This window comes from Sturnira hondurensis, unplaced genomic scaffold, assembly GCF_014824575.4.
Source record: "Sturnira hondurensis isolate 20B ecotype Veracruz unplaced genomic scaffold, ASM1482457v3 Scaffold0000780, whole genome shotgun sequence".
In the NCBI taxonomy this organism is placed as follows: domain Eukaryota; kingdom Metazoa; phylum Chordata; class Mammalia; order Chiroptera; family Phyllostomidae; genus Sturnira; species Sturnira hondurensis.
In genome coordinates this window covers 22,960,136-22,974,878 of record NW_028073411.1, presented here as the reverse complement: position 1 = coordinate 22,974,878, position 14,743 = coordinate 22,960,136, and the positions used below count along the sequence as shown (strand labels likewise).

At 58.8% G+C, this 14,743-nt stretch overlaps 1 protein-coding gene across 3 annotated transcripts in view; it reads left to right on the top strand.

The window, feature by feature from the left end:
* Positions 1 to 14,743, top strand: part of FBLN1 (fibulin 1) — a 66,207-nt gene that overhangs the window by 28,832 nt on the left and 22,632 nt on the right. Inside the window, exons 11-15 of one of the 3 annotated variants that reach the window (XM_037049561.1) lie at positions 36 to 161; positions 2,621 to 2,740; positions 3,603 to 3,734; positions 5,523 to 5,646; positions 12,185 to 12,633. In XM_037049561.1, the coding sequence (XP_036905456.1) occupies positions 36 to 161; positions 2,621 to 2,740; positions 3,603 to 3,734; positions 5,523 to 5,646; positions 12,185 to 12,539 (857 nt within the window). In that variant the 3' untranslated portion in view covers positions 12,540 to 12,633. Of the gene's footprint in view, positions 1 to 35; positions 162 to 2,620; positions 2,741 to 3,602; positions 3,735 to 5,522; positions 5,647 to 12,184; positions 12,634 to 14,743 lie in introns of those variants that run through there. The other 2 variants (XM_037049552.1, XM_037049570.1) reach the window with 2 other exon arrangements.

Here is a 14,743-nt window from a genome sequence, read left to right as displayed (position 1 = left end):
TTCGTGGCCGCTGAGCCGCCGCCGCTCCGTTGCAGACATCAACGAGTGCCGGCGCTACCCCGGGCGCCTGTGCGGCCACAAGTGCGAGAACACGCTGGGCTCCTTCCACTGCAGCTGCTCCGTGGGCTTCCGGCTGGCCGCCGACGGCCGGTCCTGCGAAGGTGAGGGGGCCCTTTGGGATCGACCCGCATTCGTTTCCCAAGCTCGTGTTAAGTGACGTGGTAACGGGGCGGTGCCTGTACAGGGTTGCCAGTCAGAAGAGACCGCCCCAGTTCTCCTGCGCTTCCGAGGGGCTGACCCCACCGGCCCGTGCACTTGGGGTTAACAGGTGGCTGAGACACGCAGGGGGTGTGGGGTCTGGAGGCTCCGAGCCGGCCACTCATTCACGTGACCTTGGTTGCCTCACAGGGGTCCTGGGGTTGACATTGCAAAGAGAAACTAAGGCTGGGCAGATTTTATTTAGACTACACTCAGTGTGGGAGAGTCCTCGCTGTCCACTGGCCTCAGCTCCACCCAAACAAAAGTGGGGGGTGCTTTGTACATGCCGGGGCGTGCTCAGGGAGAGCTCGGAGGGAGGTGTGCCATCGGGCCGGCTTCCCTGCTGCTGGCTGCCCCCTGCCACAGAGGGGGGAGGAGCACACTTCAGATGCACGGTTCCCCCCTTGAGAAAGACATTCCTGGGTCGTAGAAGGTACAGCTCAAAAGGGTGGAGGCCTCCCCCACTGGTGTGATTTCTAAACGCACTGCTTCTAAGAGAAAGGGCAGTGAGGGCCTGGGTCAGGCTGGCTGGAACGTGCGGTGAATTCGCTGGCGGCGTTGAGTGTGCAGACAGCCTAGGGACTTGGTCTTAGGCCAGAGAACCACCCCAGCTGCTGTGGTCTCTGAGTGTGTGGGGTGGGGCCCAGACAGACACGTGGGTGCGGAGAGGAGAGTCTTGGGTTCTCAGATGATACCGACTTCCACTGATGGGACAGACTGAGAGGAGTTCGTCAGTGTGTTTGACACGGGTGTGGCACATATCCGGTGCTCAGCAGATGTCATATGTACGGGGATCAGGCTCTGGCATCAGCAGAAATCGAGTCCTTGGACAGCCCCTGGCGACCCCCATGTTGCCCATCAAGCCCCGGTCTGTGCCACGTGGTCCCTGGGCTGCGGGGCGGCAGCCGGTAGACCCAGGCTTAGACTAAGAGGACCAACCGATCACAATGGTCCGAGCTGCCGGGATATGCTCAGCTGTTCCTAAATCCCAAACGGGAGGATGGACCATGCAAAGTGCCATTGGGGCCAGAGCTTCCCCCAAGATTCTGCGGTTTGTCCCCACACACCAGACCCAATGCACATGTATTGGCAAGGAGGCAGATTCACAGATCTAGATCTGCTGTATTTACGGCCGTAAAGAAGTAACTCGGTGTTTCTAGGCCTCTGTGTTCTCATCTCAGCAATGGGGCTGTTTGGACGCACCTCGTAGGGGTTGCAGGGATGAGACAAGAGGGAGCAGGTGAAAAACTGTCACACCCAGTGTAGGCAGAGTGCTGGCAACACAAGATGGCTGGTGTCGTTGTTATTATTGTTCATGGCTTGTGCTGTCCCTGGTCACCCTAAATAACCAAAAAGCAGGCGTTCCTACCTGTGTTAGTGGGCAACACTGTGGACACAAACTTGGGGCCTGGTCGGCCTTGCCACGTCACTCCACTGAGCATTTACAAAGCGCCCGCCGCTCCCCCTGCCTAGAGCTGCGTGGGAAGAACATGGTTCCATCCAGCCTTTAGGGAGTGTCTCAGGATGTGACAAGGACCACACTGGGCAGAGGTGAGCCCGTGAGAGGGTGCAGCCAGACCTGGCGTGTGAAGGCTGCAGCGGGGAGAGGCTGATGGACATTCTCAGCTGCCCACCCCTCCCTCCCTGCTAAGAATTAGTAGTAAATATGAAAAGAGATTTCTGGGCAGAGGCTGGCAAACCTTTTTTCCCTAAAAGCCACATAGTAAATATTTTAGGCTTTGCCAGCCACAGTCTGTTGGAACTCTCACCTCCGCCATTGTGTAGGGTAAAAGCAGTCTTAGATAGCGATAAATGAATGCATGTGTCTGCGTGCCAATAAAACTTTATTTACAAACACGAGTAGGGGGCCAGTTGTAGGCTGCTCCCTGCTCTAAGCAAAGGGAAGAGATGAACAAGAGGCCAGGGTGGCTGAGTGGCCTGGTGAGTCCCAGGCATCAGGGTACTAGGTGTTGGCATAGCGACAGGTCCTCCCTCCATGCAGAGGGGAAGCACGGAGGATGCGATCGGATTTCCCTTTGAGAACTAGAAAGATTCCGGTGCCCACGTGGGGGCCTGACTGGAATGAGCCGAGTCTAAGCAGAAGTCCTCGCTGTGGTCCTGGCGGGAACCAGTGCAGCATTCGGCCGGCAGTGGGGGTGGGGGGTGGGGCACGAATCCAGAGCTGTCAGCTGTGCAGTGCAGGGCTGGACGAGGCGCCTCTTTCTCTCGGGGGACCCCAGGCAGGCCCCAGCCCCACACTCCGGGGCCTCCACCTCCCCGTCTTCGTGTTAACCCTGTCCGAGGGGGTACTGTGGTCACGGCCCCAGGCTCGGAGCCGTGACCCCGGGACTCTGTCTTCCAGACGTGAACGAGTGCAGCAGCGGCCCCTGCAGCCAGGAGTGCGCCAACGTCTACGGCTCCTACCAGTGCTACTGCCGCCGAGGCTACCAGCTCAGCGACGTGGACGGGGTCACCTGCGAAGGTGCGGGCGCCGCTCCCCTCTGCCCCTCCTAGGCAACGCCCTTTCAGGCTGGCAGTGGCTGGGTTTTTCCTCCAACCACCGAGACTCATCTAAGTACCCTTCCCCCCCACCCCTACCCCCCGCCCCCGCCGAGGGTGAGGTTTGGAAAGGAGCAAAGCCACTTGCCATGACTTCCTTTAATCTGTGGGCAACGGTGGTGATGGCTGTGCGCTCCGACCCCGAGCAGGACTCAGTGGTGCTGTGTGACCCAGTGGCAAGGAGTAGGCTCAGGGACCACCCTCATCCCTGCCTTTTGAGAGCCCCTCGCTGGCCTGGGCCCTCCCCCTCTGTGGCATGGGGGGTTCACCCCGGCTCTCCCGAGGATTGGGAGAGGCTGTCAGAGGGTGCAATCTGGGGACGAGTCAGAAGCGCTTCCTACAGTGTCTGGCACCACAAGGCACTTAAAGAGCAACTGTTCGGGCCATCGCCCTGCCCATGGGAGGGCTCTTTTTAATCAGCACCTTTACAGCAATTAGCATTTGGACAGACTGGCAGCCTGCAGGGCACCTGTCTTCGGTGTCATTCGGAGCCCTTAGCCTGTCCCCTCTGCTTAGCTCCCCATTCCGCTTCCTTCCCCACACATATGCACACTTCACACCATGAACTTGCTGTGCCGCTCGGGCCTAGGCCCTTCCCTCTCTGGGCCCCAGTTTCCCCTTTGGATGTGATGATCTCTGAGGCTGCCACAGCCCCAGCATGTCGGGGGCTCCTGTGTCCAGCTGGCCCCATGTGGCAGCCTTCCCAGGCCCCAGCCCGGCCACGGGGGAAATGTGGCCTAACCCGGGGCCGCACAGGACTCTGAGGGCAGGCCTTGACCTTGCAGACATCGACGAGTGCGCCCTGCCCACCGGGGGCCACATCTGCTCCTACCGCTGCATCAACATCCCTGGAAGCTTCCAGTGCAGCTGTCCCTCATCGGGATACAGGCTGGCCCCCAACGGCCGCAACTGCCAAGGTGAGTGTGCTGGGCTCTCTGGGTCACGTGGCCACACTCAGGGCTCTGCAGTGTTGGGGGCTGAGGCCAGGCAACCCCCTGTGGGGGGATGTGCTTCCCTGACCTGGGGCCACAGCACAGGTGGAGTGCACTTGGGAAGGGGAAGGGGGCCTCTCCTCTCCTGGGGCCCCCCTGTCCCCAGCACACCTGTCTTCAGAGGGTGCTGAGCCCTCTCACCCTGCCCTGGGCAGCCCCAAAGGGCCTGGGATGGGGGCTGACAGCCTTTGGGAAGATGCCTTCTGGGGACGAAATGGCAAGTCCATGCCCAAGGACACCATTCCACGGCATAGTGCTGTCTGCTCTATTTTTGGTCGTTCATTTGACAAACCCTTGCCTGTGGGCCAGACATTGCCAGGGGTTAAGGGCAAACAGTGATCAGATGGTGGAGGCCGAGGGGAGGGGAGGATGTGGTCTGGGTGTGTGACAACTCCAGGGTCTCTAGGGCTGTGAAGGTCCCACTGGGGCTGGGGGTCTGCTCCAGCATGGGCTCAATGAGGGGGGCCACTCGGCTCCCGTATCTAACACACTCTAGGGTCTGAGTAGATATTTGTGAGTGAATGACTCGGAATGGAGACATGGCCTCACTTTTGGAACCGGCCCCAGAAGCTGAATCATAGAGGCTGGGTCCATCCAGCCCCTTCCTTTTGAGCTCCCCCCTCCCCCCCCCCACTAGCCCCCACGGGGCTGGCAACCCAGAGGCTCTGGAGGACCCAGGTCTGCAGATGTCATCTCTGGTCTTGATGAAGGTGACTTTGATCTAAGGCAGCAGCTGCAGGCATTTCCTGGGAGGGTCCCATTCAGCTGGCCCAGAGCTCTGGGTGGGAGCCGCTCTGTTTTCGCATTTCCGACACAGCGGGTGACTTGCCCCCCCCGCACCCCCCCACCCTCCGCCCCTGGCCAGGCTCCCCCACTCGGCCTGCATCCTGCCAGACACAGCAAAGCACATTCCTGAGCCTCAGCCTTGGAGATTAGGAGTGTGATTTTGCCACCAAGGCCAGGCTTTCGGCCCCTAGCCTCAGCCTTGGAGATTAGGAGTGTGATTTTGCCACCAAGGCCAGGCTTTCGGCCCCTTTGGCTTGGTGATGTCCCCTGAGCCCCACCACCTGGCTGCTCTAGAGAGTTTTGGGAAGGGGGATGGCTCCTCCTGTTCAGGGTCCAGCCCAGACATCACTGACTCTGGACACTGGGCACAGTGTAGAATCCTGCTGGGCCTTGGTGTCCTCATGTGTAACTTGGGGCTCAGAGCTCCTGCTCTCTCCTTCCTGGGGTGCTGTGAGCCACATGAGGCGAGGGCAGTGAGCCCTGGGGTGTTGAGAGGCGCTGGCTGGTTGGAACACGGGCCCTGGCGCCAGCCCGCCTGGGTTCAAAGCTTGGCTCTACCACTTACACAGGGTCTGACCTTAGGCCAGCTGCTCCCTCGAGTGAGGGTAATAGTACTTGCCTCAGCGAATTCTTAAGAGAATTTTAAAGACTCTGTGAGGCATTTCCAGGGCCATCAGCGTGTTAGCTGTAATCACTGTCACACTCATCCCAGGGATTGTGATCAATAAGTAAACACTCTGTAAATATAAACGGCCTGTGGATGAAGGAGCTGGCACACACCGCTCCGGAGAGCAGCCAGTAGAGGGCAAGGATGGCCCAGTGCCCACCCAGACCCTGGCTGGTGGGAGGCCCGAGCACCCCCATCTGTGGGTGGGGCCTGTTCAGGCAGCCTGGGCCTTCACTGTCTTGCTTTGGGGTCTCTTGCAGACATCGACGAGTGTGTGACTGGCACACACAACTGCTCCATCAATGAGACCTGCTTCAACATCCAGGGCAGCTTCCGCTGCCTGGCCTTTGAGTGTCCGGAGAATTACCGCCGCTCCGCGGACACGTAAGTCCCTCAGCCCGCCGTTGTCTGTCTGTCTGTGTCGGCCTCCTGGGGGTCTGGCTCCCAGCCTGCTCAGGGGATCAGTCAGCTGTGCCCTCCCACAGCGGTCTTGGGAAACTCAAGGCTTGGAAGACCCCTAGCTCTCAGGCTCCTAAATGCCAGTGAGACTGGTCCCAGAAACCAAGGTTATGACCTCCAGTGACCTGGAGGCTGGCGGGCCGCTCTCTGAGCAGGCTGTTTGTGCAGCTGGGCTGAGCCCGGACCTCTCATTTCCCATGTGAAATGTGGACAGAAGCAGGCTCTCTGGGCCTCAGTGTCCTTGTCTGTGAGACACAAGTGTCAGGACGCTCAGATGAAGGGAGCAACGACTCCAAGCAGGCCGACAGGACTTGTGGGGCATCTTTGTCAGGGGAAGCCATCTGAAAGCCAGACTCTGTCTAGCCTGGTGACTGCAGGAACCACGTGGGAGATTCTGCGCCCTCAGTTTGAAGCCGTGTGTCTGTACGCTGCTGTAAGCCTGCTACCCGCCAGGCCACTAGAGGTCTGCTGGGAGGTCAGGGGTGCCCCTTCCTCAGACCACCCCACCCCTGATTTCACTGGGAGGGTCTCAGTGAGTACCATGGGCAGCCATTTCAGGACACGCTGCACTATTAATAGGAGACAGTCTCGGAAATATGGCTGCCGACCCCTGCCCAGTCCCTGGAAAGGCTCAGAGCCAGTGCACAGCCAGGCTGACTGTGTGACTTGGCCTCTTGCTCTTGAGCCTGCTCCTCCCACCATGGGGTCAGTACCTTCATGCATGGTATGCCGGGCCCCAGCATCCCCTTGCTCAGCCCCAGGGCCCTGGCTCCTGGCTCTGGCCTGGCCTCCAGCTTGTTGAAAACCAGAGCAGGTTTCGGCCGATGCTCACACAGCCCTGTCTCCTGGCAGCGCTCTGTGTTCTTCCCAGCCTCAGGGGACTCACACGCCACCTCCCCCCGTTCCCTCAGCGTGTGTTTTGTCTGCTTGGGAGCCCGTCCCTTCGCTTCTTTCCTGGGCTCTGGTTAGGAAGAAGGCGCCCCAGAACTGGGTTTGCGAGTGCACAGCATTCCAAAGAGGCTGTGGGTTACTCAGCGGCCCCACGGGAAGGCATGGCGTTCCCCTGAGTGGTTAAGAAGGAGCCATGTCCTTAATTCTGGCTGTGCCGCCGTTTGTCGTTGTAAGTTCCCTTGCTCTCGCAGCTCTGTCCACCTCTGCTGTTAGCTTCCACCCTCTACCTCACACACAGCCACGAAATTAAAAGCGGGGAGGCTGCCCCATGCGGGGTCTTCCTGCCTCCTGCGCTGGTGGCTGGGCGGGTCACCCTTGTATGCCAAGTTTGTGCTGAAATCTGCAGACCACCTACTCCCCCTTGTGGGACTTTGGGCTGTATAAGCCTTTGCCACCCTCGGGGCCGGAGAAACACACTGGCTGGTTTGGGGGATGTTGGCCGCAGGCCTACTGTGTGCAGGCACCCAGGTAGACAGACAGGCCCCCAGGCACTGCCCACTAAGAGCACTGCAAACCCAGCAATGGCCACAGAGGGCAGGGGTGCTGAGACCAAGCAGGGCCCCCACGTGGCTGGGCAGTGGCAGGGGGCGCCTGGAGCAGGTGGTGCGTGAACGAGGCGTGAGGGAGGCACTGAGTCAGGCAGAGAAGGAGGGGGTGCAAGGGGAGACCCCAGAGGGGTGCAGATGCACATGAAGCTGACATGGAAGGAGTCCCAGCAACGAAATGGGGTGTTCAGCAGGGAACGGCAGTGCTCGGCGAGGGCTGGACACTCCGAGGCCTGGTTTGTCCCCAGTTTGTGGCTTCATCAGCCTGTTCCCTAGGCTAATGAAGAAGGGGCTGGCCATTCTTCATAAGGGAGGGCAGGAAGTGGGCCCCCACCTACAGTAAAGGCCAGAGGGGTGGCCTGAGGCTCCAGCTGGCCCACCCATCTCAAAGGGGGCCCCTGTATTAGCTCCCAACTCCTGCTCACAAGCACCACCCAGTGGCCAAAGCAGAGGCTGAGCGGAGCAGGGAGTTGAGTGAGCGTCCTCACCTGAGGAGGGCCCAGCAAGGCCCCTGTCATCTGATGAGGATGCTGAGGCATTCTGGAAAGATCCTGGCTTAGGAGTCAGGATTGTGTGGGTTTGCCTTCCGGCTCAGTCCATTCTAGGCCCCTTGACCTTGACCAGAAGCAGGTCCCATGAGCATCTCAGAGTCTCCGTGTCCTCAGTTGTACAGGGAATGGGGACAGAGCCCGCTCCGTAAAGCTCACTCTGGGTTCACCTCCTTTGGGGCCTGCGTGGGCACTCCAAGGTGTAGTTCATTGCCAGTGCTGTGGGTCTCCTGCTCCTCAGGGCTGTGGCCTTGGGTCAGCCTGTTGGCCCCCCAGGGGCCCTGTCATACCTGCTTGTCAAGGCCTGAGGATGTGCAGGAACGAGCTCCAGGCTCCCAGCCCAGCGCCAGCGCTGGTGCTCAGGAGACAGTGGTGGTGAGGAGGGGAGAAGCCCTCGGCCATCTTCCTCAGGACACAGCCAGTCAGAAGGAGGAGGTTCCTTTGGGCCTCTCCATGCTCTGGCTCTGTGAGCTGACCGTGTGACCGCTGAGTCCCTTGGCCCTCCCTGGGGACACAGGTGAGGCTCCTGAAGGGCTGAGTGCTCACGGGAACCTGTCTGGTGACAGTTTTCTCCTTTTCCGATCCTTCTTGACAAATCATGGCCTCGGCCTGGAATCCGAAATCGAGGAACAATGGCCTTATCCTGGCTGCTCCACCCCAATGGGGGGGCTTCCTCTGGGACCATCCGAGCACCGACACCTCAGTGTGAGCTGAGCGATAAGTCACCGACAAGTCACGTCAGTAGCATTTTCGATTTTACGGCTCATCTTCTTCCTCATCAAAAAGCCTCTTTAACATTTTTTTAAAAGATCCTTTTAATAGTTTTTTTAGGTTTTATTTATTTATTCATAGAGAGAGGGGAAGGGAGGGAGGAAGAGAGGGAGAGGAACGTCAGTCAGTTGCCTCTCGAGCACCAGAGACCTGGCCCGCAACCCAGGCATGTGCCCTGACTGGGAATCAGACTGGCACCAAATCCACTGAGCCACACCAGCCAGGTTTCAAAAAGTCTCTTAAAGACTTTGTTATTATATGACCTTGAGAAAGCCATTTGTAAAATCTCAATGAGCTGTATGAGAAAGGACCCGGTGGCCTGCACATCCGTGGTCAGCATTCCAGGAGAGTGCTGGCTCGGGGGACCCTGACAGGCAAGATCGAAGACTCCCTAGGTCGCTCTGCACCTCAGCCGCCCCGCTCTCTGCGGTCTCCTTGTGCGCAGTGTTCCTGGTGACCAAGGGGCAGTGACTGGAGTATGACCACAGACCGCAGGGCTGGGCCCGGCGGGCCAAGCGGGCTGTTAGGATGACCACACAGTTCCCTCCTGCCCACAGGAGGGATGTTCGAAATGCCCCAGGGCCTGGGAGGGGACTGAAAACACTCTTTATCTCCTCGGCGGGGCTGCCCCCTGAGACTTGCGGTCTGGAAGCCAGGCCGGGGCCAGCAGTCTGGGTTTGCACAGCTCTTGGCCTGAGGCCGTGCTTGCTGTGGACAAGGGGTGAGGCCCGGCCCTGGCTGCTCCTGGGGCCTGTCTCCAAAATGACGAGCGTGTGAAGGTCAGGGACAGCTGCGAGCATCAGACAGCTTGGGAGTAGCCGGAATGGCCATGTGACCCAGGAGGAGGGACAGGGCCTCGAGGACCTTTTTTTCCTGGTACATGGTGGCTTTCCCAATTGCGTTTTCATGGAATCTGGGGTCTTGTGATTCAGTGTGTCAAAGAGGAAAATCGGGGCACATCTTTGTCGTGTGTGTGATGAGATGGAAACCAAGGCACGGGGCCCCAGGGGCTGGCTCTCCTGCGCTGGGTGGTAGGTGTGGTGAGGACAGACCGTCCTCCGTGTGGATCCATCAGCTGCCATTCCCGGTCTACCTGGGAGGTTTGCCAGAAACAGTGGTGAGGCTTCCCGGGGTGCTTCAGTTAGTTTGGGGCATAGCAGGGTAGGACAGTTGACCTTGGATCTGATCGGGACTGTGTTGATGGGTGTGCATTTACTGGACACATAGCAGGTGTCGAGCCCATGCTGGGTCCTGGAGATGGCGCCAGAGAGCTGCGGCCACGGCCTCGGGAAGCGGGTGGTCTAGAGGGAGCCAGGCCCAGAAACGCCTAGTGTGAGGCGGGCTCGGGGGCTTTGGTTACTGGGAGTGTGGAGACCACTGAGGAGGGAAGAGTGCTCGGCCGCCTAGTGCGTTGGGGCTGTGGGAGCTACACCAGAGCATCACGCACACTTCACTTCCCCGCCTTCCACGTGGGCTGGGCTAATGTTTCCAAGTCCGAGACCCTGTCCTTGGACAGGGGAGGGGCGGCACACAAGTCGGAAAGCTCAACTCGCATAGAGGAGGCTCTAGCGCCACCTGCTGGCCAGATCCACCCGCTGACTCCGAAGGGGGCGCGAGTGCGCGCGCGCAGACGGGTGTGGAGGTGCAAAGGCTGTAAGTGAGACAGGCCCACTCAGCCACTAACTACAGACTGTGGGGTGAGCGGCTCGCTGGGCTCCAGTCCTCCCGTCAGCAGACGCGGAGACCAGTGTGGGGCAGCCAAGTGAGCTGGTGGGAGGAGAAAGCCCGTAGACTAGCTGGATGCCCGGCATCGTCCCCCAGGGCCTCCCACGCCACCCCGGCCGCTCCCCGCCGGCCTGCACTGAGGTGTCTCTGGGGTCGGGCTGCAGCACCCAGGCCCACCTTTTCCCCAACTTCTCCCCTCTGCCTCCGGGTTCCCCCCATGCGTGACCCCCCTTCACTGTTGCTGCTCCTCACACACCTGCAGTGCCGTGGAGCCATGGGCTGTCCTTCTAACACTCAGAATAGAAGGGTTGCTGTCAGCCCAGATGAAGAGCCTGGAAATAGGGTGTAAAAAGAGTCCATACTCACAACAGATGCCGACTTGAGGCATGCAAACTTGAAAAGCCGATATGGAGACATGGTGGAAGACTGGGATGGGAGATGCTCCTGACTGCAGAGTGCAAACGCAGCCGAGACGGCAGGACTCCCGGGGGCGCCCTGCCGAGTCCTGGGGCCCCGCGACTCTGCTTCCCACGGCTGCTGTCTTTGTCTGCTTCCCACGGCTGCTGTCTTTGTCGTGCGAAGGGCCTGAAGTTCAGGTGGCGGAAGACAGCTCCTGTCCTCATCCTGTCAGAGGAAGTTAGATCCCGTCTCCCTCCTGTCACAGGAAGTTGGGAGCTATCACCGTTCTGTCACGGGAAGATAGAAACTATCGCGGTTCTGTCACAGGAAGTTACAACCTATACCGGAAGTTAGAGTCTGTCTTCCTCCTGTCACAGAAGTTAGATCCCGTCTCCATCCTGTCACAGGAAATTAGGGGCTGTCACTGTTCTGTCACAGGAAGATAGAACCTATAACAGGAAGTTAGAACCTATAACAGGAAGTTAGAATCTGTCTCCCTCCTGTCACAGGAAGTTGGGAGCTGTCACCGTTCTGTCACAGGAAGATAGAAACTATCACTGTTCTGTCACAGGAAGTTAGATCCCGTCTCCCTCCTGTCACAGAAGTTAGATCCCGTCTCCATCCTGCCACAGGAAATTAGGGGCTGTCACTGTTCTGTCACAGGAAAATAGAACCTATAACAGGAAGTTAGGATCTGTCTCCCTCCTGTCACAGGAAGTTGGGAGCCGTCACCGTTCTGTCACAGGAAGATAGAAACTATCACGATTCTGTCACAGGAAGTTAGAGTCTGTCTCCCTCCTGTCACAGGAAGTCAGAATCTGTCTCCATCTCCATTCCAAGCCCTGGCTGGCCCCGTGGACATAGGGAACTGGGGCACGAGGCCTAGTGAGGGGAACGGGGAGCAGACCTCACACCTGAGCACCAATCTGGCTTCCTCACCCTGCGACTTTGGGAAGGCCCTGCCTCAGCCTCAGTTTCCTCATTTGAAAAATGGCGCTACAACCACCTTGGCAATACAGTGGCAGTGATCACACCCGGGAATGGATGGTGGTGAATAGCCAGCAAACACCTGATAAATGGCAACCGCTGTGGTTGCTAGTGGCAAAAACGATCATGTCTGGGGTCATCTCTTAACCCCCCCCCCCCCCCGAGGGCCCTACGGAGCCCCGGCCACCGAAGGGCCAGGAGCCTGGTGCCACCCAGAGGGCAGGTGTGCTGGCGAGTGCAGCCCAGGGTGGGGCTCTGCCAGTGAGAAGGGGACGCACCTCGGTCTGGGCGCAACCCTTGGCCCCAGCCACCCAGCACTCCCCGGGGTGTTGGAAGAGGCTGGTGCCTGAGTCCGCAGCCCCGAGGCCACGGCACCGCCCGCAGGTGAGTGAGGGGCGCCCTTCCCACGGACCGAACTGGCCAGAGGGGCGGCGGGAGGCCCCGCACAGCGCGCCCCGCTCCCCGCGCTCTGTTGTTTCTCTGCTTGCTGAACGGGCCCTAACCCTCTCCTTGTCTCTCTGTCCACTTTTCTTGCAGCCGCTGTGAGCGCTTGCCCTGCCATGAGAATCAGGAGTGCCACAAGCTGCCTCTGAGAATAACCCACTACCACCTTTCTTTCCCCACCAACATCCAAGTGCCTGCGGTGGTTTTCCGCATGGGCCCCTCCAGTTCTGTCCCCGGGGACAGCATGCAGCTGGCCATCACCAGCGGCAATGAGGAGGGCTTTTTCACCACCCGGAAGGTGAGCCACCACAGTGGGGTGGTGGCCCTCACCAAGCCCGTCCCCGAGCCCAGGGACCTGCTCCTGACCGTCAAGATGGACCTCTATCGCCACGGCACCGTCAGCTCCTTTGTGGCCAAGCTTTTCATCTTTGTGTCTGCAGATCTCTGAGCACTCGCTTTGGGCCGTGGGGCTCTCTCTTGTCGCTTTCCTAACCCTCCTTGCCGGGATTTTAATAAAGTTTAGCAGGCGATCCCACCCCGCATGCCTCGAGTGCCTTGGTTTTTTTATTTGGGGCGGTTGGAAGTCTCTGTGCTGCTTATCATCCGGAGTGAGCTAAGCACTTGCCACTGCCTAGCGCCCCAGAGGATGACGGAGGGGTGTCTTCCATAAGGGGGTGCACACCGCGGTGCGTCTGTCGATGGGAATCACTGTCCATATCTCCTGGGAGCCCAGGCGAGGGGAAAACGGAGCTCAGTGCACCGTGTCAGATGAGTTCTCTCTTCTCCATTTTGAGCCCAGAGGACGATGATGGAGACGCGCCATCTCCTCTCATTTTACAAATGTGGAAACTGAGGCCCCAAGAATGGGAGGAGCTTGGCCAAGGTCACATGGCCTGTTTGGATCCAGGCTTCAGGCTCCAGCTTGGTTTCTTTGTCATGTTGTCTGGAGCTGAGCATCTCATGGAGGCAAAACAGAGATGTGTGTGTATGTGTGTGAGATGTGAATTTGCTGTCCCGCTCATCCCACGAGAAGCCTGACTTCGTGGTACATAACGCTGAGCGCTGTTGCGGCATCTTGGATGCCGCATCCAAGATTCGGCATCACTTGCCGAAGTGAGGTCGGTGCGTCCGCCGAGGATGCGCCTGCCTGAGCTGGGAGGAGGCAGCGAAAGTGCTGCTTGCGGGAACCACTGGGTGGGCAACCGGCCCTGCGCATGCGCCACCTCCAGTACCTCAAGGCAGGTCTATTGGCCTCCTGGAGACTCAGAGAGGGTGAGGGATCTGCCCGAGGTCACACAGCTGGTTGTCAAACCTCGGTTTGCAGGCTGCACGGCTGACTATCCCACTCCGTGACACCGCTCCATGTGGGCGCTGACCCACCTGGCTCTCTCCCTCTCCACCACAACTGCAGCCAAACCAGTGTCAAAAGTCCTCAACGTGTTTTTCAAGGCCCCCCCGCCCCCATCCACTTGCTCACTTCCCTCAGGCCTCACTGACACGCTCTTTGCTGCCTCAGGTTCCTTGCTCATGCTTTGCACCCTTCGCCTGAGTGTGAGTTAAATTTCAGCTGAAGTGTTCTTTCCTCAGAAAGGCCTTCCACGAGCTTACATTTCTTCTGTTAGTCTTTCTCCTATTACTTCCTTCATGGTGATTATCACAGTTCTTAATGGCCATTTCTTCTCTGTCTTCCCCACCATCCAGCAAGCTCCATGAAGGCGACCAAGTCCGCCTCGTTCAGCACTGTGTCCCTAGCCCCTGGCAAGATGCCACTCGCATGCTAGGGCCCCGCACACGGATTAGTTTGGAGATCATGGAAACTACACACAAGGGCATGTCTGGTACGTGGCAGGCAGGCAGCACTGTTGGCTTCTTCACCCACTAGATGGCGCCTGAGAGTTCATCTGGATCTTGATTCAGATGCGGAGTGAACCTTCAGAGGGTCGGCATGGACCCGGGGTCATCGGTGCGCAGAGCCGCCATCCCCTCTGCCACCCAGACCTGCGCACTCCTGACTGAGTCTCTGTACCCAGCCAGACTCCCAAGGGGACATTGTCATAATCGTGATTGTCATTATGACGATGATAATAAGAACCGTGACAGCTAACACTCTGCTTACTGTGCGCCAGGCATTGTTCCAAGTGCTGAACTGACCCTCACCACAGCCTTGCGGGGAAAGTGCTGTTGTGACCTCACCTCACGAGAAAGACGTGGACACGTAGGGAGCTTGTCACTCACCCAAAGCCTCCCAGCTGGCACTGGAGGAGAGGGGGCGCTGGGATTCAAGCCCAGGCAGCCTGGCCCCGGGCATCTATGCCGGAGCCCTGTTCATGCCGCCTCACATTCTCTGAAGAGGGCAGGGCCACTGGGACTAGGCAGTGCCGGTCGGGTTGTCCTCTGGCCTCGTCTCGGGAAGCCTGGGTACCAGCGCCATCTACAGTTTCCATGGACAGAATGAGACATTCTATTGGCTAAAGGAGGAGGCAGCATGGTGTAGAGGGAAGAGCTGTGAAGTTAGATGGGACAGTGTGGGCCGAGTGTCCAGCACCGATTCTGGGAAGACACAGCCCCTGGGGTTCGAAGCTCTCTAGGTCCCAACTAAATTGCACAGAACAACTAGATGGGGAATTTTTTTTTCTTTAAAGATTTTATTTA